Source organism: Sorex araneus, chromosome 2, assembly GCF_027595985.1.
Source record: "Sorex araneus isolate mSorAra2 chromosome 2, mSorAra2.pri, whole genome shotgun sequence".
Taxonomy (NCBI): domain Eukaryota; kingdom Metazoa; phylum Chordata; class Mammalia; order Eulipotyphla; family Soricidae; genus Sorex; species Sorex araneus.
The window spans coordinates 327,869,897-327,890,587 of NC_073303.1; the positions used below are offsets into that span (position 1 = coordinate 327,869,897).

Below are 20,691 nucleotides of genomic sequence, written 5' to 3' on the forward strand. Positions count from 1 at the left end.
GATTATAACAGTCAATCCACATGCATCTGTCACTCATTTGTGATTTGTCATTTCATTTGCTTTTAATTTTAAAAGGTTTCCCCAAGTGCTTCTTCTAAGATGTAACTATTGTTGATAACCACTACTCTATTCTAATAAAACAAAATGGATGGAATATTTCAATGGATATTGGTATCAAGTGAAGTTAAAATTTGCTCAAGGCCACATGTGATTTTAAGAAATCACACAGGAGACCTTGAACTTCATGATATTCATGAAGATGTGTGTACTATAAGAAATGTATGTCTACTAGATTTTGTGGCTAACTTTGGTAGTGGGCATTACCACACCTGGGTGAGCTGAGAAAAAGTTTCAGAAGCATCTCATGATTTTCAGTATAGATTTTACACACTGACTCAAGTAACAGTTTTACACTCTCACACCCGGCCATCTAAACGAGCTAAGTAAAGCCTAATTCAGAGGCAGAGAGTGAGTTTTTATGAACAAATGAATCAACTTTGATGGAGCAAGGAATACATGAGAAAGGAAAAGATGGTGGGTGTCATCATCACATTTATGAAGAAAAAGTGCCCCCCCCCAAAAAAATGCAGTTCAGCTGATAATGGAGTTCTATTTTCTATTCCATGGCATGTATGTTAATGCTTACATTAATATATATTTAAGTGAGTGTTGAGTTACTACATCAACAATGCTGAATAATTGCTAGGAAGCCCTGGTACCTTGAATAACAAATAGCTAAAATTAATAATAAAAAAGAAAAAAGAAAAAACCCACAAAACTGATCCCAGAGTTGAATAGGATTTTATTTTTTTCTGTTTTGTTTCTGGCCTATTCCTAGTAGTACTCGGAGGCAATTCCACGCTCTATGCTCAAGAGCTGCTCCCCATTCAGGGTTCAGGAGGTCATGTGGTGTCAGGGATCAAACATGGGCTTCCAGCATGCGGAGCTGGGTAGCTCATTGAGCCATCTCCCCAGTCCTGAGCAAGATTTCAATATGATCTTGCCCAAGCACATATTGAAGGCTTTCTTCTGAGGCATTCTTGTCAACCTGGTATCTTCTTGAGTATTTAAGCTAGATTTCACTGCTTTCAAATAGCTTTGTATCACAGTGGAGTCTTCTTTTATCGAGCTGAACATCCTTTAAAAGAAAGTATTTTTGATGCTCCATGCTCTTCATGCTCCCTTAGACTATTTTTGTTGCATACACACACACAAATAAAACTTGATTAATTTTCTCATGCTTATAGGCCTCACCAATCATAAATCCAAAATAACCTGACAAAATTGATATGGAAAGTACAAGACCTATACAAAAAATTAACAAATTCACTTAGTGGGATTAACGATGTTGTTTTCTTGAAACAAAATTTCTCATGTTCTGCTTAAAGATAGAAATATGTAGTCTCTGGTTAATGTCTTAATTTGGTTTACTGGTTTTCACTGGTGTTCAGGGAAGACCTAAACATGCTTGTTTTGCAAAAAATATATCAATAATTCAAAGTCTCCATTTAATAGGTTTGGGTAGTCAAATTTCAAACTTAACCAAAATGCCAGCAATTAGTTGTCCATTTCCTATTTTAATGAGACATCCCTTGGCAACTGTGTAAAGAGTTAATTTTAAACTGTGCACTTTAAAATTAAGGTCAGTGTTGTAGTGTTACTAAACTCTTTAACAAATGGGCACCTAATCCAATTATTGCTGGAATTGGGTACAGAACAATCCTTCATTCTTATTTATTACTATGCTTACTGCTAATGAACTGCTGTTGCAAATTGATGCATTATAACTACAGGATCCAAACAATAACTCTTGTACAATGTGTGCTGTCTGTGGTAGTGTATGCTCTCGTTAATTTGACTCACCTATGTGCTAAATGAAGCTGACTTCCTCTTACCTCTCTCTGCTCCAAATTCTGTGAAACCTCTGTCTGAACAGTACACTAGTTTTGTCACCTGTAGGAATATTTCCCTACACTTGTTCATTTACATTTGTGGTTCTACAAATTGAGAGTGTTTTCAAATCATCTGGGGTACTTGTTAAAGGTACCTGCTCTTTGGCATGTAGCCAGAGGTTCTGATTTGTTGAAATTGGAGCTGGACCCAAGACTCTTGTATTATTAGCAAGCACTCATAGCTTTTGATACAAGTGTGATTTTTTTTACAAGATCATTGTTTACATTGAAATAAATGTAAAGTTCACAAACAATATGGATTGAGAAATGCTGATGTCTTTCTCATTTTGCCACTCACAAATGAGTCCATCGTGGAATTAAATAGGACTCAAGAAAGAGATACTTTTGTTTTATATTTGGGGCCGTAAAGCACCAAGAAGTGCTTAAGGCTATTCCTGGCTCTGTGCTCAGGGGTCCTCCTGGCAGTGCTCAGGGACCATATTTGGTGCCTGAAAGCAAATTTGGATCAGCTACGTGATAGGCAAATGCTAGACAGGCTGCGGGGAGAGGAGATGGGGAGGAGAGTGCAGGGGAAGGTGGGGGTAATGGGGAGAAAAACTGGGGACATTGGTGTGGGAAAATGTACACCACTGCTGGAGGGATGGGTGTTGGAACACTGTATGACTGAAATCTAACTATGAACAGCTTTATAAGTTTCTATCTCACAGTGATTTACAACAATGACAAAAAAAGGACCAAGAAACTTGAAAGAGAGAGAGAGAGAGAGAGAGAGAGAGAGAGAGAGGAAAGAAGGAAGGAAGGAAGGAAGGAAGGAAGGAAGGAAGGAAGGAAGGAAGGAAGGAAGGAAGGAAGGAAGGAAGGAAGGAAGGAAGGAAGGAAGGAAGCAAATGCTATCGCCTATATGCTATCTTGGGCCCCTAGTAGACACTTTTCTTTCAAAATTGCTTTGGCATATTAAACTCTAGGTTTATTTATTTGTTGTTTGGGGACAACACTTGGTGGTGTTTAGGGCTTACTCCTGGATCTGTTTTCAGAGATCACACCTGGTGGGCTCAGGGACTAGGGGTGCTAGGGATCAAGCCCAAGTCAGTTGCATGCAAGACAGTCTTTCCTGCTGTACTATCATCCTATCACTCAGCCCATCGGTTTATTTTTTTATTTTTATTTATTTAATTTTTTTTGCTTTTTGGGTCACACCTGGCTATGCTCAGGGGTTATTCCTGGCTCTGCACTCAGGAATCACCCCTGGCGGTGCTCAGGGGACCATATGAGATGCTGGGAATAGAACCAGGGTTGCCAAGTGCAAGGCAAATGCCGTACCCTCTGTGCTATTGCTCCAGCCCCCATTGGTTTATTTAAAGGGATGCTGGTACTCTAAGGTTTTTTGTTGATTCCCAGAGCATTCTGGAAGCTGGAAATTCATGGGAAATCACACTTCCATTTGTAACCACACTGTTGAAGAGTACATGTAGTGAAGTAGTTAGAAAGTAGGAAAAGTTCTGTAAAATAGAAGTTGTACCCTGAACACAGTGAATAGTTTTTCTAGGCACCATAAGCTGCACACTGCTTCTTTTATAAAGTTAATTATTTCACCTGTGCCTAAAGAGGGAAATGTAAACCTAGAAGAGATAAGAATGAAATAAGAATTCAGAGTTTGTCTCATTACATGGATTTTTCCTTCTCCGTTAATCCTCGATGAATGCTATTAACGTGAAATACAATAGCTGGTTAGAATCATTTACAATTTATATATTTACATCATATTTATATTAAATATCTATGTATATTTACAGCAAGACCAAGAGACTTGCTGGTATTTTAAAAAATATATATATTTGAAGGGAAAGTTGTAAATGTGAAGTATTTGGTATAATTTAAAGTGATCAGTTTGAGTATATCAGTTTGGGATATGTTTGTGATTCCAGTTTGTGAAAAGCTGGAGTTTTAATCTGTTCTTAAATTTAATCTTGGGGCTGGAGTGATAGATAGCACAGCAGGTAGGGTGTTTGCCTTGCACGCAGCTGACCCAGGTTCAATTCCCAGCATCCCATATGGTTCCCTGAGCACCACCAGGAGTGATTCCTGAGTGCAGAGCCAGGAGTAACCCCTGAGTGTCATCGGGTGTGACCAAAAAAAAAAAAACTCACAGATTACCAGTTACCATTCTTTGCCATTACATATTAAATGGCCAAATTTAAGATATTCCTAAGGGACTTCTGTTTGTATTTAAGGAGAAGAGAATAGAATATTGTGATTTTTATTTTATTTATTTATTTATTTTTGCTTTTTGGGTCACACCTGGCAATGCACAGGGGTTACTCCTGGCTCTGCACTCAGGAGTCACCCCTGGCGGTGCTCAGAGGCCCATATGGGATGCTGGGAATCGAACCCGGGTTGCCTGCTTGCAAGGCAAACGCCCTACCCGCTGTGCTATTGCTCCAGCCCCCTATTGTGATTTTTAAACTTTGGAAAGAACCGAGAGTCAAACTAACTCTTACTAATTAATCATTAGAAGTCATTACATTTAAATGTTTAGAGATTTCTAAAATTTGTTAGACATAGATAATGTTAAAGTCATTAAAGAAGAGGTTTTGGGGATGTTTTGTTTGTTTTTGGGCCACACCTGTCTGTGCACAGGGCTTACTTTTGGCTTTGTGCTCAGGGATCACTCTTGGCCGACCTTGGGGTTACCATACATGATGCTGGCAGTCCAACCTCCGTAGGCCATACCCATAAACAAGAAATTTTCAATGAATTAAAACTTACTTAATGTCACAGCCCCATGTTTTTAACTAATATTTTTATAAGAATACAGAGATGAAAATATATAGAATTTTTAAAGAGTTTCAAGTAAAAAGATGCATTTTAAAAAGTATATTCAACAGGTATAAACTTTCTTCCTCTCATAGACGTATTTCCGCACATTTTTTGGCTGCATTTGTACATTCTTTGTTGTTGATTTCACTTTGCTCTGTGCTCTGCTTGTATACAGATTCCCCAAAAATGATGTATGCAAACCCACAATGAAGTGAGCATCTGGGAGCCTTAATTAGCTGTAAACTTGACACTATTCTTAGAACCTAGACATTCTTAAACAATTTTTTTTATTTCACTGACAAACCTTGTTGCTTTTTGAATTATGAATTTCTCCCCTAATTTTTTTATTTATAATTCTTAGTAATAACTGTGATTGAAGACTATATCCTGATTTTGAGGCCTGTGTGTGCATTTCAGGGAACCTGTGTTGAAATAAGCCTCTCCTGATGACTGCAGACCATTTAAAGGACTGAATAATTCTGTGAATATTTTGAAAATATTCTAATGCTTTATATAAGGGGAGTGAGATTGTTAAAGAGCACAAATCAGTGTTATCTGGCTTTTAAAGTACATGTTGGATTGGGTGAAGCTTCAGTATTCATCCAATCACCCTATTTCAGGGCAAAGTTCCAACGGCTCCAGGAGCAGGTTCTCCATAATTTCTGTCAGAGTTCTTTCTTATGATGCTAAACAACTTGGGTGTAACACAACCTGTAAATTCTGCTCTTGTCTTGGCTATGAGTTTGGAGTGGTTACTACCTTTAGGTACCAGAATACCAGTGTCAGTAAGCGAGCAAGGCTGGGGGGTGAAAAGAGGTTTGTGGGAACCTTGTCCCTCTACCTTCTTACCTGTAGTTAGCTGTGTCCCTTTTCTCGTTATCATGAGTTGAGTTCAAATAGCTTGTTGGGCTCTGTGATTGGTGGTGTATGTTATATAGAGTAATTTCAGAAAGTTTATAGATAGGTCAGCCTTGTGATGATAAGGAACAGAGGGGCATATAGAAACCAAGCCTGGTGTCCAACAGCTTCCCTCATATTTTGTGGATCATTTTTGTATTTTACATGTGTATCTAATAAATTAGGACTCTGATTTACTAGCACTGTAGCACTGTCGCACTGTCGTCCCATTGTTCATTGATTTGCTTGAGCAGGCACCAGTAACGTTTCCATTATGGGACGTGTTGTTACTGTTTTTGGCATATTGGATATACCATGGGTAGCTTGCCAGGCTCTGCTGTGGGGGCAGGATACTCTCAGTAGCTTGCCAGGCTCTCCAAGAGGGACGGAGTAATCAAACCCGGGTTGGCAGCATGCAAGGCAAACGCCCAACTCACTGTGCTATCGCTCCAGTCCATTCACTTCTGCTCACTTAGGCAGCACTGTCATCCCTTTGCTCATCGATTTGCTCGAGCCGGCATCTCCATTGTGAGATTTGTTGTTACGGTTTTTGGCATATGGAATATGCTATGGGTAGGCTCTGCCGTGTGGGCGGGATACTCTCGGTAGCTTGCTGGGCTCTCTGAGAGGGGGGAGGAATCGACCCCGGCTCGGCCTTGTGCAAGGTGAATGCTCTACCTGCTGCACTATCACTCCAGTTGCTCACTTTGGCAGCACATATACTAAAATTGGAACGATACAGAGAGTAGCATGGCCCCTGCGAAAGGGTGACAAGCAAATTTGTGAGCATTCCATACTGATTTACTAAAAAAAAAAAAAAAAAAGCAATGGGGTCGTGGTAAGGGGTGTTGGGCCACATCCAGCTCTGTTGTTCAATGCCAGGGATTGAACTTGAGTCAACTGAATTCGAAGCAAGTGCCTACTTACCTGTTGTACTCTCTCTCTAGGGCTATTAGCCAAATTGTTTCACCAAATCTTGAACTAATGCTGGGACCATATAACAGACACTGCTTCCACCCCCAAAGTACATTTTTATAGTTTAGTTAAAAAAAAACCACCATGAATAAGAACAAAGTCTCCTCTGTGGGGTAGAGCTGACTTTCTTTTTCATAGTGAGAGGGCAACAGAGAAAAAAAAAACGGTCCTTAATGGAAGAAAGCAGAGCCAACTGTAATAGTCTTATCACCCTGCCTTCCACTTCATTGTTACTTTCCTTTGCTTTTTAAGAACCCATTATTTCATCTCTTTATGAGAGTTAAATAGCAGGTTTCTCATGACTGCTTTTTACTTGGGTATTAAGATGTGATATGTCTTTTTATTTTATGCAAACACAATGCTCCTTAACCAGAGAAATTTTGAAAATTTTTCCTTATTTCATACATGAGGAAACCGAACCCCCAAAGTATGTGACAGTTTAGTTCATTACTCGGTGTCCATGCATGTGTCAGGCTTGGTGTGCAGTGACCCTGGGAGACACTGGGGAGACAGAGACAATGTAAAGGGGTTCCTGAACGTCATAAACAAACTTTTCTTAAAAAAGAGTTTTACTTGTTGGGCCACACCCAGAGGTCCTCAGGGCTAACCCTGCCTCTCTGGCCAGGCTCACTCTTAATGGGAGCTGGGCATCAAATTGGCACTGGCCACATGCTCCGTAAGGACTTTAATCCCTGTCTTATCTCTCCAGCCCCAGTAAAAGGGGCTTACTAAAGACATGCAGGTGAGGGCTAGAGAGATAGTAAGGGTTTAAGCAATATACTTGTCTTCCATCCCAGCAGCCCGGTTTAAATACTTGGCACCACATATGGTCCCTTGAGCACCAACGGGACTCACTCTTGAGCACAGAGCCAGGAGTAATCCCTGAGCACAATCTGTGGCCCAAAGAAACAACTAAACAAACAAAAAGAGATGATGCCAGTTACTGATAAAAAATATATGTTTCTCATGTGTTCTGTGTAACATTTCCCCTCCTCCATATCTGTGCCAGGGAAAAACAGCACAGAATCTAGGCTAACCCAAGATCTGCCTCCCAAATTTACTGTTTAACTATGAAGCTTCTACTCCAGGTTTTGAAGTCATGTAATAGGCTGGAGCGATAGCACAGAGGGTAGGGCGTTTGCCTTGCATGAGGCCGACCTGGGTTTGATTCTTCTGTCCCTCTCAGAGAACCCAGCAAGCTACCGAGAGTATCCCCTCTACACAGCAGAGCCTGGCAAGCTACCTGGCATCAAATACATGTTGGCTGTGTGCAAGGCCAGTCAGTACCTTACCTGCTGTACTATCTCTCCAGTTCATATGATTATTTTTCTTAATTTAGAATGAATTATTTTCTTCATTACTAATAAATCTTGGACTGGAGCGATAGCACAGCGGGTAGGGCATTTGCCTTGCATGTGGCCCACCTGGGTTCGATTCCTCCATCCCATTCAGAGAGCCCGGCAAGCTACCTAGAGTATCCTGCCCGCACAGCAGAGCCTGGCAAGCTACTCGTGGCATATTCGATATGTCAAAAACAGTAAAAACAAGTCTCACAAAGGAGGTGTTACTGGTGCCCCCTCGAGCAAATCAGTGAACAATGGGACAACAGCACTACAGTGCTACAGTTCATTATATTTTAAAAAGATAATATATAATGTCCTAACATTTTCTCCTAAGAAAATATCACTCATATACTATTGCTGATTCTCTTCATGAGCAATTTACTTTCAGATTAAGATTTATTAATAGCACTGTAGCACTGTCGTCTCTTTGTTCATCTATTTGCTCTAGCGGGCACCAGTAACATCTCATTGTGAGACTTGTTGTTACTGTTTTTGGCATATCGAATATGCCATGCACGTGTACCTTGCCAGGCTCTGCTGTACGGGCGGGATACTTCTTGGTAGCTTAACGGGCTCTCTGAGAGGGACAGAGGAATTGAACCTGCGTTGACCGCTTGCAAGACAAATGCCCTATCCGCTGTGCTATCGCTCCAGTCCAAGATTTATTAGTAATGAAGAAAATAATTCATTTTAAATTAAGAAAATAAGCATAGGGGCTGGAGAGATAGTACAGCAGGTAAGGTGCCGGCCTTGCATGCAGCCAACCTGTATTTGATGCCAGGCATTCCAGATTGTCCCCTGAGCCTCCCCAGAAATAAGCCCTGAGCACAGCCAAGTGTGCCCCCCCCAGCAAAAATACAGCAGTAAAATAAATGAAAATATAAAACCATCTGTGTCTCCAATGATTATGCCAATGTAGTGTTTACTGTAAATAACATAATTTGTTCAGATCTACTTTTAAAAGGGTATGCTTTAGTGCTCTCACACACAAAAAAAGTAAAATGAACCCTTTATTCACAGATCTTATAATCAAATACCCTCACACATGCATCTAATGCATGTGCATGTCTTGTTCAGGGGAGATGCTCAGAAGTGCTCAGGAACTACTTTTGGCTTGGATCTGGAGTTTCTTCCCAGTTATGCTTGAGGAACTGTGTAGGGTGGGGTTTCATGCAGGGCCTCCTGCATGAAGAGCCTGTATGACAGTCCGTTGTGCTGTGGCTCTGGCTCTGGCCCTGTGTGTGTGTGTGTGTGTGTGTGTGTGTGTGTGTGTGTATAAGATTCTTGTTCCCCTGTGCCCCTGACAGGGAATTGATACAGGAAATCTAACATCTTTTGCTTTATTTGGACTTTCAGCTTTGTCTGTCACTTGAAAGTTAATTCAGTGTTACCTCTGGCTCTTGGAATAATGCCATGGTCACTTTCTCTCAGTTCTAGGGTCTTTACCAATACATTCTTTGCAATGTCACCATATCATTTACCCCTAAAAGTGACTGGTCATATTTTCTTGCTCAAAATGTCCCCCAAGCTGCACATCTTTGACAGAATACAGGGCCATGAGCTCCATAGCAACCATAATTTTCCAACCTTCTTTCCCATGCGACTTGAAAAACGCCCCATCCCCCTTTCCTCTGAGTCCCTTTACTGGTCAAGAAATAAGGGCCAAGTCTCCTGCTCGCCTGAGCCCTCAGCACACACACCAGGCCCATTGATCTCAGCCACAAGCATCTCTTCTGCTCCCCTCTTTGGCTCTCAGTCATAATACATTATTTCTGTGGCTCCGTATTAGTCGCTTAGCTGCAGGAAGGGCGACGAAGACTATTTGGAGGTCTTAAACATTATTATCCACACGCTTCCAGTCCTTGGTTCGAGCTTAGCAGCTGTGCGAGGGCAGGAGTCACTCCCTCCACCTCCGAAGCAGCATGATCTCCACCCCCTCCCCCCCATCCGCACCCGTGCCTCTGCATTTCCGTGGGCAGCTTTGTCAGTGCCTCCCCCTCGCGGCTGGGTCCGGGGAGCCAGGAGACCACCTGTAAGTGGACCTTCACGGTGTGAAGCCTCAGGATTTTACAGGGAGAGCAGCGCTCCCCTAACCTTTAATTCACTTCTTCTCCATCCCTGGAATATTTCTCTCCGAGCACCCACCCTGCGCCAGACGCGGCCAATTTGAATTTGGTTTTCTGCAAGAAGGAAGAAAGGGGGTGGCTGAGGAGTGTGCGCGCGCGTGTGTGTGGGGGGTGGGGGGGAGACTGCAGTCCCTGCGCCTATAAATCAACTCACTTGAAGGTCAGGCCCCCCTCCCCCTGCGCTCTTAGGAGGAGGCTGCGAGGCGCGCGGAGGCCGGGAGAGCTGGTGCAGATCGGGGGCGAGACGCGCGAGGCAGCAGCGGCGTCCGCGCGGCGGGGCCAGGTCGGGGCGCGGCCCGAGCCCGGGAGGCGGGAGGCGGCGAGCAGCCCGCGCCTGCGGCTCCGTCCCCGCGACGCCGACGCCGCCCGCTCCTCCGCCGCGGCGCGCGGCTCCCGGCCCGCCCAGGTAACTTTGCTCCGGGGGAAGCCGCGGGGGTCCGGGTCGCGCGGGCCGGACGCGCCGGGCCCTGCGCGCGCCGCCGCCGCCGCCGCCTCCAGCAGCCGCGTGTCCCCGCCAGGCCGGGCCGGGCCTCCGGGGCCTGCGCCGCCCGGGCGAGGCCACCCCCGCCGCCCGCGCCCCCGGCCCGGATCTCGCGTTCGGGGCGCCATGTTCTGAGTCCCCCTGGGCGCGGGGCCGGGGCGACACTGCGGCGCGGGCCGGGCGGCTGCCCAGGTGCGCGGGCGCGGAGCATCCCCGCCGGGAGCGCTCCGGCGGCTTTTATGTAACTTGTCTGCCGCCCCGAAGTGGGCCGGCTCCGGGCGGGTGGCAGGAGCGCCCGAGAGACGTCGCCCCTGGGCCCCTGGTCCAGCCTCGGCGATCGGCTGGTGCACTCCTGCGGGCTGGGGCCGGGGCCGGGCCGGGGGTGCACTCTTGCGGGCTGAGGCTGGTTGGGGGTGCACTCTTGTGGGCTGGGGCCGGGGGGGGGGTGCACTTCTGCGGGCTGGGGTCGGGGAGTGCACTCTTGCGGGTTGGGGTCGGGGGGTGCACTCCTGCGGGCTGAGGGCGGGGTTGCATTTCTGCGGGCTGGGGCCGGGGGGTGCACTCTTGCGGGCCGGGGCCGGGGGGTGCACTCCTGCGACTGGGCCGGGGGCCGGGGGCTACCGCTGCACTCCTGCGGGCTGGGGCCGGGGCCAGGGGGGTGCATTCCTGCGTGCCGGGGCCGGGGGGTGAACTTCTGCTGGCTGGAGGCCGGGGGCCGGGAATCGGGGACGGCTGGTGCACTCCTGCGGACCCGGGGCCAGGGTCGGGGGCGACCGGTTCACTCTTGCAGGCTGGGGGCGGGGGCGGCCGGGCGAGGCGGGGCGCGGCTCCCCTGGCGCCCCCGGGGCTCTGGTTCCCCGGGGAGTTGTCTGCGGGGGCAGTTCTGCAGCGGGTGGGGGTGGGGAGGCGGAGGCTGGGGAGAGTGTCCTGACCGCGGGAGGTCCCGGGCTGATCCCGCTCCTGGAGGGTGTTTCCCTGCAGTGGGGGGCTTACTGACTTGCCAGGTTTCCCCCTAATCTCGCCCTTCTTCATTCTCATCTCCATCACCGCCCCGCCACCCCCCCCCCCCGCCAAGTTCATGGCTTCTGCAATGCGGTGGGTGTGGTTACCTACTAGATGGTAACTGTAGAGCTTTGCGGTGGGGAGAATCTTTCCTTTTCGGTTTTGATCTATGGGGAGCCAAAGTTTCCTGGGGTTGCTTTCTCTTCTATTGCAGTTTTGGGGAGGTTAAAGTTGGGAAGAGATGGTGGCGGAGCAAGTAGAATGATAAAGAAAACATGTGGAATTAATTGCGTGTGCAGACTGGACTGAGAAATCCTGCGGGCCAGGCCGTCCAGCTAATGCAGGGCTTGCATGACGTGGTTCAGCTGCGCTAGGTCTTGCAGCATTCTCCCTGAAGTATTGCGGAATTGCATTTGCAGACATCCTGCCAGCGCTTCCCCACCCCCATCCCCATGTTGGACTCCCTGGGGTGGCCAGGTGTGGGGGAGTTTCTCTGGCCAGCATGGACTTTCCCCGAAGAATCTTCACACCAAGTACTAAAAACATTCTTTGGGAGTTTAATCCTGATTTTTTAAAGTCTCAAGGAAACAAAAGTGACCAAACTCCGCTTATATCTGGGATCCATGGACATAGCACTAATTACAGCAAATTAAGCAGAAGAACCCAATTAGGAAAAGGGGGCACATCAAGCTTGAGTAAACTCTGGGGAATAGGAGGTAATTTATATCTTGGCTCAGATAGGATTAAAAAAAATGTTAATTTTCGTATCAAACTTTTAAAACTTTAACTGAGTGACCAAGTTCTTGTGAGAAAATAAATCCTAAATTGGAAGTGGTGACTTACATATGATAATCTCAGAAATGCTGGGCGGAAGTAACTGAATGGTAAATGCTGCATCATTTGCATAAAATTTTTCCGAAAACTTAGAAAAAATAGCTGAATTGCATAAAGTTTAGCTAATACACTTTAAGCACATGCTTTTTGTTTGCAAAATAGCGTATTGCTTTGCGAGTGGTTTATCAGTCTGAGAAGCACTGCCATTTTATTAAATTTGTACACCCTATTTTGGTGAAAGACTGAGAAGAGGTAGGTCACAATTTAGTGTCTCAGTGATATATTTACATTTATTTTTGAAGTCATTTCTTCTGCCTGAATTTGATTTAGGTTGAACGCAGCTTTTGTTCTTGTACAATGCTTAGACTTCAACCAGAGTGTGCTGGCTAGATTGTATTGAAATAGATCAAGGATTATTTCATTTTTTTAAACTTGATTATATGCTATTTAATGGACACTTCAGTTTTGAAAAAAGTGGTTAGCCGAATGCATTAAGAGACAGTCTAGGTAGCATAGAGGCACATAATCATGAATTGAGAGATGTATTGCCCTTCTTTGGGGAATCTTGTGTATTCTGTCAGATTACACAAGGCAGAACCATGCTGTCTATGCCAGGTATTTCTCTTTGTGTTGTAAATCATGTATTCATCTTCTGAATAGAATTCACATTCTCTCCAGTCAAACAGAACTCTTAAGAGTGGACTGGAAAAAAAAAAAAGAGTGGACTGGAAAAAGTAATCACCCAAAAAACAACACATTCATTTTTCCATGAAAATTGGACTAAAAGGAACAGAGGTTTCTGCAGTACTCAGCTACCCTGGTCATCTTTAGTTCTCAAAGTCTCAAGTATCCAAACACATTTTTTTCCCTTGCTCAGCTTTATTATGGAGTATAGGCACACTATTGAGAACCATGAATCAAATAAATCTTTAGCACCACTTCATTTCAAGAGATCTTTATTGGTGCAATTGCTGCATCTATTTCTTTCAAAAGGCTAGCTTGCTGCTAATTTGTTTGAAATTCATGAGGCGGCGCTGGAAGGTTCTGCTGTCATTTGATTTGCCTTAGTTGTAAAGAATTATGTGCTCAGAAGCAAAGACTGGGGCAGTGAAGTCATTCCTCTGCCCTGTGTTGTGACATCACTATGGCTCAAAGGAAACAAGGGTGGGGCCCGCTCGGCAAGACCAGACCATCTCCTGCATCTTGCTGGCTTTAGCGAGGCCTGTGGAATGAATAAGACTCCTTTCTCAAGTTGAACTGCTCCGAAAGGTATTGTTTAGAGAACTGGAAGGTAGATGTGAATGCAAAACTATGGGAAAGTGTGTTTTGTAGATCTAAGGAAAAAAATGTTTTTTGTGTGTGAAATAGAAAAGTGGATGGCAGGTTCGAATACAAGACTCAATGGGAAAATGTGTTCTATAGATTAAGAAAGAAGAAAGCTTTTTGGAGATAGTTTAAGTCAGTGACTATAGCTCTCATTAAGGAAATGACTGGGTTTCTTTTTTTTTCTAAAAGAAGGGCTATTTAAAAATATCTCGAGCAAGAATAGTTTTTATTTATAGAGTTATATATCTTTGCCTTTTTTATACTAAAGTAGCAAGCATTGTGGCTAAATTTTTAATTGATTGGTAGTATTGTCTGTAAAGATATATGGTGTCTATAAAGATGCATTATTTTCTGCACAGGTAATGTCCTTTCTGATTTATTTCTCTTTTCTTTAAAAAAAAAAAGATACTTGAATTATTTTTTTGGTCTTTGTTTTTGGGTCACACCCAGTGGTGCTCAGGCATTACTCCTGGCTCTGCACTCGGGGATCAATCCTGACAGTGCTCAAGGGATCCATATGGTGTGTCCGGGATTGAACCCAGGTTGGCTGCATACAAGGCAATTGCTTTATCTGCTGTGTTATCTCCTCAGCCCCCTGATTGACTTTTAAGGGATGTTATTGTAGTTGGCAGTTAGAATATGGAAAACACTAGAGACTTTACAAGGTTTGAAGATATGTGCAGTGATTTAGGTTGTTTATTTCCATTTAAGTTTTTTATTTATTTGCACATTATTTTCATTTAATGTAGCATTTTAATCCTAACAGAATTCTTGTGCATAAATGGTCGCAAAAATGTTTCACCCAAATTAGTATTGAGTGAATTATAAAGGAAATTTGAAATCCTGAAACTCTGAAGTGCATTTCTTGCTTTGGTTTCAGTTTAATGTATTCTGAGCATAAAGAAACGAAGAACCACATCATAGCTGCGGATGTTCCTTGTCTTCTTGGCACTACCTCGATAAGGTGGCTGTCATTTTTTACATGTGTGCTATGAAGATAGATGTTGTGGGCAGTTCTGACTGTGTAGCTCTTCCAGCCCCCAATTCCAAAGCGAAGGGAAGGGAGATAAAGAGAAGTATGGGGGTAGTGGAGAGAAGAATGGCACAAGTAGATGGGTTGAAATTAGTTTCCAGAACTGCAGATCACTTGGTTGAAATGTCTTTGGTACTGCATTTTTAGCCTTGTGGTGACTGGTTAAATTGTACACTTTAGAATAGTAAGCTTCTATTAGCACCAAACCCCTAATTCTTTTGTAATTTGTAGTACAGAGAAAAAGCTGACAGCTTAATTTTTAGATTGCTGACATTTTGATAGTGTTCTTATAGCCATTGCTTACGAACTTAAAAAAAGAAAAGCAGTGGAAGGTCTGCATTAGATCTAGGAAACCAGTGAAGCACTGAACCCACCCAGTTATGAGCACTGCCGACTGTGAGTCTGAATTTACTCCTTTGGGCAAGTCATCCACCAACCAGGTGTAGTGTACGTACTGAACACTGAGTAAATATTTATGGAATTGGCTAAAAAAAAAAATAGACCATTTGTGACTTATGTTTAACTACTAAACAATACTTGAAAAGGCCCTGCTTTTTTATTTTAAAATGAGAATTACTAGACGCCTGTGTACTATCTTTTTTTGTTTGTTTGTTTTTGAGCCACACCCAGTGACATTTAGTGCCTACTCCTGGCTTTGCACTCAGAGATCATTCCTGGTGATGCTTTAGGGACCATATGTGGTGCCAGAGGTCATATGTGGTGCCAGAGACTTCACTCCTGATAGGGATTGGACCCTTATATGGTGCCAGGCATTGAGTCCAGCTCTAATGCGTGCAAGGCAGGTCTCTACCTGCTGTTCTAATTTCTCTGGCCCTGTGCTCTCTACTTTTCATGGTAGGATCCACTTCATAGCAAGCTTGCTCCTATATCCAGAACTGAAATCAGATCGGTTCTGGAGATTTTGCCACGTTGGGGAAGAGAATGCTGCAATTACCAGGAAGATAAAGAATGGCATCTTTCAGTAGAGACATGCAGGCAATCTGCTGTCATTCTGTCAGGCCTGACAGGTAGCACAGACATCACTAGAGAGGAAATCCTCAGACCAGGAGGAGAGGGGGTCTGTCTGGAGTGTGACAAAAGCTGAAAATGCGTTAGGGGTGGAGGATGATTTTGAATCTTAACACTGAACTAAAAGGGGGGAATTCCCTCTCTCTCTCTCTCTCTCTCTCTCTCTCTCTCTCTCTCTCTCTCTCTCTCTCTCTCTCTCTCTCTCTCTCTCTCTCTCTCTCTCTCTCTCTCTCTCTCTCTCTCTGGTCAGCTATATGTACACTGTATTCTTGGTGAGTTTGGGTGTCTTTTATTCAAACCCCAAATTTCACCATGTCTGTAATTGCAATATGTACAGTAGTGGTACTTGGTCATGTAGCAGAGAGAATTCTGGCATTTAAAAATAAATTTATCTTAATTGATGGGAGTATTGTAATTTACAATACTGTAGAAGGTGTTTTATGTGTATATAATTCCAACACTACATCCATCCCCAGAGTACATTCACCTCCCAACCCCAAGGACTCCAAGGCTCCTGCCTTTCAATCCTTCCTCCCTCCCCACCCCTAACTCAGTTCTTAGATCAGTTCTCCCATTCTGTGGCCTTTGACCTTTTGTTGCTCTTTGGAAACTGTATCTTTAAGTCCCTCCAATGAGAGAGATTTTTCTGTATCTTCCTTCTCCTCCTTTGCACTGACTTCACTCAGCTTGATACCCTCCAGTTCCACCTGTGTTGGGGTCAACTGAGGGTGCTGGCAGTTTAATCCATTGGCTGGGGAGTGATCAATTTTTAGAGATTGGCATATTTTAGGAGATAGTAAGCACTTGGAAGAAGTGGTGCACCACCAATGAGGGTCCATTGAAGATGGCGTAGTGTGGGAGAAAGGCATGGACAACAATGACCCAGTAGGCATGCTACCCAGAAGAGTTAGATTTTGACTGTGTGAAGTATTTTTAGATTGAAGTTGGATAATTAATTTTCTTCTCTTTTCTCTATGAAGTATAGTATACCTAAAGAAATCTTGAAAAACTTTTTTTTTTGCTTTTTTTTTTGGGGGGGGGTCCACACACAATGCTCAGGGGTTACTCCTGGTTCTGCACTCAGGAATTACTCCTAACGGTGTGCTCGAGGGACCATATGGGATAGTGGGAATTGAACCCGGGTCTGCCAAGTGCAAGGCAAACGCCCTACCCGCTGTGCTATCTCTCCAGCCCGTTGAAAAACTTTTTAAATGGAAAATTAAAATTCCAGTGCACAAATTATTGGCACTTTAATTAATTGACAGAGTGCCAGTGACATCTTATTTAATATAGCTAACAATACAGCATCTTATTTCATGGAATTATATCATAAATTTAACAAAATCATTTTCTTACTGTATTCAAATTTTAGGGGCATAATAATCAATACTTACATGTATTCTGTATATTAGTAATTTTATTTTTTGTATTTATCCTTATTGAGTGGTCTTTATTTTTCATTCTAATTTTTTCCCATTTTCTTCCTGGAGAAATGGTTGACTTTGATAAGAGACTGAATCATTGGTTAGACATTCCTGATAGGGCATTCCAGAAGTCAAGAGATTGCAGTTTTGCAGGAATTTAGCATTTACTCTGGGGAGTAGTAGAAGAGGAGTTTGTGGGGCTTGATTCTTGCAACTTTTTAAAAATTAAATGAGGGAATTTTTTTGACTTTGCAAGGCAAAGAGGAGCCTGTGAAGGCAGTGGCTTAGGAAGGAAAACACTTTGTATCTGGTGATAAATGTTGGAGATATTGAAAGACTAAGAGTCTGAAAACATTTGTGAATAGCTAAATTCAGAGAATTATCTCTGGAAGTATAGGATATTGAACTTCTTGGCTTACAGGTTAATAATAGCCATTGTCATGGTCAAAGTCTCTTAAGTTGGAAAGAGTCCGCTTGCTCATTTATAAAATGACCATAATTCTTAGATGTCAAGGATATTAGTAATAAATGATACAAAGCACTCAACAAAGAACCTGACATCCTAAATGCCTAGTAAAAAGCAGTAGCTTTTTGAGCATATGTACCGATTCTCAGGTTTATACATAATGTTTCACGTGCAACCATTTCTTTTTAATGCAGAGGTATATCCTAGAAACTATTTCATATCCAAAAATCTTACCTACATCAATATTCTCGGTGGGAAATATTTTCTTTGGGTCCTATCTAATACTCATGAAGGATCATTACCTCGAAGATGATTATCTGAAGACTTATCAGCCAGCTCCTCCTCCTGTACTTACTGCCTACACATTTATCATTATCTGTAGCATATACATCCGAAGGTTTATGAAAAAGAACAGTAAGCCAAATTAAAATCTCTATTATGAATTATGATTGGCATCTCAAAGTTGTGTGCTTGTGTTTGATTTCAGCAGATGAAAACAACAAAATAAGATTAAAAAAAATTATATATTTGGTACTATTTTTGCTTGGGCCACACCCAGTGTGCTTAGAGATTGGTCTTGCCTCTGCTTTTAGGACTCACTCCTGGTGGGGCTTAGGTACCATGTGGGATGCTAGGGGTTGAACCAGGGTTGGCTACATGCAAGGCAAGTGCTATACTATTACTCCTGCCCCTATTTTATTATACCTTAAATCTGATTTCAAAGTATATTCCCATCATAGAGGACTGACCTGCCCCAGGAAAGTTCAACTGTGAGGTCACAGAAAATACCCGTCAATTTCCCATATGTCCTGGTTCCTCAGACCCCATAGACTATAGATGACCTGCACTCTGAAGTCAGGCCACTTCAGAGTGTGGGTGTTGGAGACCGGGGTCACTAGGTTTCTAGAGATAGGGAATATCAGTGTCCCTTGCTCTTTCTTGTTCTGAGTTCTCAACCCTTTTCTGGTTTTTAGTACCTCTAGAGTTACCAAATATCCAACTTCAGATTTAATTCAAAGACTCTGGGATGTGGGCCACTCTTCTATGATATTGATAAGCCCTCTTTTGGACCCCACTCTAGCGATTTCCCTATTTTTATGTAGTTCAAGAAAATAGCTTTGTGAAACTAAGATGATGTGAACTGGACTTCCACTGAAGGAGGGCCCCAGGAGTAGCCTGCTTTGCTTTGCTTTGCATCTAGTTACATCACAGTTATAGAGTTTAAGTTTTGAGTAATTTCATCATAGGGAAAGCTTGATTTTTATATAGTTCACACCATGCTTTTGTGCCATTCGTACTAACACTTATAGGGTGTAGAAGTAGGTCAAGGAGAGGTTGTTTGAGGTGACTGAGCAGCATGGAGAGAAAGAGGACGGTAGTGACTCAGTTTGCTGAGAAGTGAGATGGGATCCAAGGACTATATGGGGACAACGACATGTGCTTTATTAATTATTATATATTTGGCTTTGGGGTCACCTCCAGTGGTGCTTGTGGCTTATTCCTGCCTCTGCACCAGGCTTACTCCTGGAGGGGTTCAGGGGACCATAGGCAGTGCTGGGGATTGAACCTAGTCATCCACATGCAAGAATGAGTAAGTGAAAATGTAAACTCATTAATAATGCCTGACTTCACTACAGTTTAGCTTTGTAACTTTTTCCTTCTTAATATAAAATAAAAATAATCACATTTCCGCAGTAGATCCTTGTAGCCACCAGGCATTTAAGCCTTTGCAGAGTAAGCATAGGTAGTAGCTGACTATCCAGCCCAGAATTCACTGTGATCTGAGCGAAGGAAGTGATCAAAGAAGTGGAGGGAAGTGACTCCCTCGGAAACTGTTTAGGATGTGCAGTTTTGAGGTTTAGGGACAGTTGGGTTTGGGAGGTATGGGGCAAGGGAATGGTCCACTTGTATCCGAGTGGAGGTCCAGGTTGATGGTGGGATGCTGGAGAGGCAGGAGCTGGGTCTGCAGAACCTCACTGCAGCAAAGCAGAGGACTTAGGGAGAGGAAGGAGAAGTTAGGTGATCACTGAAAACCTGAACCTCAGCTTCCTTCCCACATTTGCCTTGGTATGAAATAGATATTTATGCCTGGTGTATTTTAATCTTTGCTGCTGTAATTTTTAAAAGAATTGTATTAAGAAGCAAAGGTGACATTGCTAAAAATACCTACCTCCTATGTCGATGAGGGTATGTATTTGACATTGTGACAGGCAGCTCAATTTAAAGCACTAAACATAGATTTGCTGTGTTTTCTTCTCTGCTGCCTTTTTTTAATACACCATAAAAGGCTCTAATATGTAGTTTTAGGTATGCCAGAAATGTGTTGACAGCTCTTTAACTTCCTCACTTTTCTTCCTTTCTTCTCATGGTAGCAGAAATGACTTTACCCTGGTAAAATCTTGACCCTAACTAGAGAAATGCTGGTGCTCTCCATCCCTTCAAACATCAAGATGAACCATGGATGCTTAATTAAAACATCAGAAGATGAGAAGATAGGGTGGAGGACTCTTTTATAAAATAATGCGAAATATGCCTGATATTCTGATACACTGATCACCTCTATCACTGTATTACTGTCATCCCGTTGTTCATCGATTTGCTTGAGTGAGCACCAGTAACGTCTCTTTGTGAGACTTGTTACTGTTTTTGGCATATCAAATACACCATGGGGAGCTTACCAGGCTCTGCTGTGTGGGCAAGAGACTCTCCGTAGCTTGCCGGACTCTCCAAGAGGGGGGAGAGAAATCGAAGCCGGGTCGACTGTGTGCAAGGCAAATGCCGTACCAGCTGTGCTGTCGCTCTATACCCAAAATCTAAGAAAGAAAACACTATCCAAGTTGCTCAAATCTCCTCAAGTTCTCATCCACAATTGTGTCTCTTAAAAGTAGCCTCTCTTCCCCCTGAGCACTACTAAGTGTGGCCCTGAGTGGGCTTGTCCCTACCCCTCACACCCAGCAGAGCCCAGCACTACACCCACAGGCCTTAGTATTTAACCACCTACCCCCAGTGCCCTCTGAACGCAGAA

At 43.5% G+C, this 20,691-nt stretch overlaps 1 protein-coding gene and 1 non-coding gene across 29 annotated transcripts in view; both read left to right on the forward strand.

Annotated features, from left to right (window-relative positions):
- The window catches only part of EPB41L3 (erythrocyte membrane protein band 4.1 like 3), a 216,593-nt gene that overhangs the window by 71,864 nt on the left and 124,038 nt on the right, over nt 1-20,691 (forward strand). For 2 of the 28 annotated variants that reach the window (XM_055128834.1, XM_055128827.1), the window contains exon 1: nt 11,670-12,270. The exons of 3 other annotated variants lie outside the window; for them this stretch is intronic. In XM_055128834.1, coding sequence (XP_054984809.1) covers nt 12,057-12,270 — 214 coding nt within the window. In that variant the 5' untranslated portion in view covers nt 11,670-12,056. Of the gene's footprint in view, nt 1-9,857; nt 9,978-10,182; nt 10,478-10,594; nt 10,745-11,466; nt 12,271-13,486; nt 13,658-20,691 lie in introns of those variants that run through there. 23 more of the 28 variants (XM_055128831.1, XM_055128835.1, XM_055128832.1 and 20 more) reach the window with 19 other exon arrangements.
- On the forward strand, nt 6,326-6,429 carry LOC129402869 (U6 spliceosomal RNA). The gene has a single exon (XR_008628903.1). It is a non-coding gene; the product is annotated as a U6 spliceosomal RNA (small nuclear RNA).